Source organism: Pteropus vampyrus, unplaced genomic scaffold, assembly GCF_000151845.1.
Source record: "Pteropus vampyrus isolate Shadow unplaced genomic scaffold, Pvam_2.0 Scaffold490, whole genome shotgun sequence".
In the NCBI taxonomy this organism is placed as follows: domain Eukaryota; kingdom Metazoa; phylum Chordata; class Mammalia; order Chiroptera; family Pteropodidae; genus Pteropus; species Pteropus vampyrus.
Window position 1 is genome coordinate 480,034 of NW_011889271.1, and position 3,241 is coordinate 483,274.

A 3,241-nucleotide genomic window follows, 5' to 3' on the forward strand; every position below is an offset into this window, starting at 1 on the left:
GGTGACCAGTTTGTTTCTGGTGTCCTGTTAGCTTTGCTCCAGTTCTCTGGGGCGGTGGGGGGAGGTGCTGGGGTTGGGTTGGTAAGGAGAAGTAGCTGAGAACCTAGATTCCCCTGGGGCTCTCCCTGGATTAAGTCAGCGGGCAGTGGGTCTGTGTTATAGGAGAGTCCAGTGCCCTCCACACCCAAGAAACCAGGCTCACAGGCCCCTCTTTCCTCAGGACCTGGAAGTTGGGCACCCCGCTTTCTATATTCTCCAGCCCCAAGTTTCTTGGTTCTCAGAAGCAGAGTCCGATGCTGCCCCCTGGTGGGCGACACACCTATTAGCGAGAGGCCGAACCAATTAAATACTTTTATTTACAAAGGAACAAAAACAAACCGACCTGCAAGTGGGGGCCAGGCCCCACCGCTGCGTCGGTCGCAGCAGCAGTAGAAGGCAGTGATGAAGTGCAGGTCCAGCTGTCTCGGAGAGCGGTTTGCGTGAGCCCCTTCCCCCCAGGCCAAGGTCTCACCTCCCCGTCCCCTTGTCCCCCGATTTTAAGGCACAGCCCACCCCCACCCGCCGGGCCGAGTGAGGGGCGAGAGGGGCCAGGAACCCCTTGCGGCGGGCCCCGCCATCCTTCCCAGAGCGCATTCACCACGGAGGCTGACGCAAATGGGAACCAGAGGCCTTTAGTGTCGCCCCCCGCAGCCGCCCGCGGCCGGGCTCGGGCTGGCGGCTCAGACCGGCGGCGCAGCGGGGCCCGGCGGAGTGAGGATTTGGCGGATGCGTTCCACGCACAGCGCGGCTGCCTGCCGCGTTTCCCGACACAGGGACGCCAGGCTCAGGAAGCCGTGCGGCAGGTCCTCCACCACGCGCAGCGTCACCGGCTTGCCCAGGCTGCGCAGCCGCCTTGCGAACATGACCGAGTCGTCCAGTATGGGGTCCAACGCGCACGCCTGTGGGATGGCGGGAGTGGGGCACAGGGACGGGTGGATGAACGGAAGGCGGGGACACGTGGACAGGGGGATGGACAGAGGAGGGAGACATGAGGGGTGAGTTGCAGAATGAGTTTAACTGGGCTCCCTGTCTTCCCCCGGAGGCCCGCCATCTCTTCCCTTTCCCTGACTCTTCAAGTCCCGTGGCTGGCCCACGGCCCCATGGCGCTCAAGACTGCAAAAGGAAGTGGCAGCGCCGACTCCCTTCCGTCCTCCCAACTACTTTCTGTCCTCCCGTTCCAGGCAATCCCTCCTGGTGGCACGCCTCACCCCTCGGGCCAGGCTACGGATCTCCCGCACTTCCTTGAGCTCTTCCTCAGGTGCACCTGCAGCCCCCCCATCCCCCCTTCTCATAGGCGCTTCGTGCCCATCCGGTGCTCACCACGATGTGTACTGGCGGCAGTGTCTGCAGCATGCTGTCAGGTGCCAGCAGCGGTGACATGAAGGGGTTCTTGGCGATGGGCGAAGAGTAGAGGGGGATCTGCGTGGGGCCCTGGCTGGAGCGCCTGGGGAGGAAGTCCTCAGGGAAGGTAGCACTGAGACAGCTGCTGCTTCTGTCCTTGGTGCTCAACTCCTCTTGGGACCCAACTTTTTCTGGTGCATCCTCAGGCCCGAGTAAGAAGTTGACGTCTGAGGGCGTGGAGGGGCCAAGTGTCTCATCCGACAGTGACAGCTCGGGGGTGTCTGATGTCTCAGAGTTGCCCCTGAGGCTCAGGTCATGTACTGTCAGGCTCTTGAGGGGGTCTGTGCCCACTGGGTCCTCAGGCTGGGCCAGCGCTGCTTCAGACACACTGCGACGCACTGGCTCTGTGAGAAGGGCAGGGTCAGGGGCCGGCTGGGGCAGGTCAGCCTGGCTGTGTTGGCCGGGTGTGTGGGTGGCTGGCAGGGAAGGTCATGGAAGGACAGAGGCCTCTGGAGGAGAAGTTGCATTCTAGGGCTGTGGAGGCCTGGAGTGTTCCACCAGACATCCTCCTTGGGCATGGGTGGGGAGCTCCAGGTGCCCAGACTGCAACTCCAAGGAGTCACATGATCCTGGCAGTGGAGCTGTGTCCTAAGGGAAGGGGTGTGTGTGTGTGTGTGTGTGGGGGGGGTGACTCAGGTTAAGAGCAAGTCACTCTACCTCTGGGAGTCTCAGTTTCCTCTTCTGTACAAAGGGGATAAAAATAGTCCTTATTTCATAGAAGCTGCTGAGGACTCAGCGGGATAAGATACGGGATTAGGTACTGCTACCCTCCGGGAAGTCATAATAGATCACTATTAATATTTTATTACTAGGCCTGGCACCCTGTTCCAGATGCCTCTGCCTCCTGGTCCAGCAAGAAGACCAGCCAGTTTTTTATGGCCACTTGACACAGAGGGTGTGAATGGATTACAGTGGAGTAGGGAGTAGGCCCACATGGCTTGAAAGGGAGCTAAAGAGTCTTGCTAGGGATATATTAAGATTCCCAGGGATCCCACACCTGTAGCAACATAGATCTGCTCCCAAAACTTCCTTTCTGTTCTTCAGTTTTATTCCTTCCCATTGAGTGACCAGGCAAGCAAGTACCCAAATGAGGCTACAGATGTGCTTCTGGCCCTCTTGCTATGCCCACGTTGGCCTCAGCTCCATTAATTTGATCAGACCCACGATGCTTACCACTAGGGCCAGGACCCTATATTTTTCCGTTTTATTCCACTTGTCTTTATAAATCCATGAAGGCAAAATGCAAGCTATGAGGGGTCACTGGAAGAGAGCTGTTGACTAGAGTCAGAGGGCACAGCCAGTCAGCGGTGGTGGCCTCTTCTAAGAGCACCTACTGTGAGCCCAGTATGGTGCTGGGTGTATGTAATCCTTAGTACAATCTGATGAGGCAGGTACTCTTACTGTACCCATTTCACAGAGGAGCAAAGCAAAGTCCACAGATACCATTACTTGTGCACGTCACCCAGCAACCGGTAAGTAGCTGGTACAGTAGGGAGCTAGACTGATGTGTGTGTGTGCAGGAGGCTCTAGGGGCTGCACCTGTCACCTTTCTCCACAAGGAAAACGTGGTGCTCAATGGTCCATGTGCCTAAAATTCAAATCCCTTTTGTTTCTGTGTATATTTATTTGCATCCACTTGAATATCCTAAAATTAAAAACTTAATTTAAAATAAAACACATCCAATTGGAATAATTTTCTGAATAGTAATTTTCTGAATATTCACCTGCTTTTGAACATACAATTCCTACTACTCAGAAAATGCTGTTGATTTGCTAGGGATAGAAAATAAGTCGAGTTGGT

General features: G+C 56.2%; 1 protein-coding gene across 1 annotated transcript in view; it reads right to left on the reverse strand.

Annotated features, from left to right (window-relative positions):
• Positions 1 to 336: 336 nt before the first annotated feature.
• LIPE (lipase E, hormone sensitive type) overlaps positions 337 to 3,241 on the reverse strand; it is a 17,488-nt gene continuing 14,583 nt past the window's right edge. Inside the window, exon 11 of the mRNA XM_023524734.1 lies at positions 337 to 938. Within this exon, the coding sequence (XP_023380502.1) occupies positions 720 to 938 (219 nt within the window). The 3' untranslated portion in view covers positions 337 to 719. The remainder of the gene's footprint in view (positions 939 to 3,241) is intronic.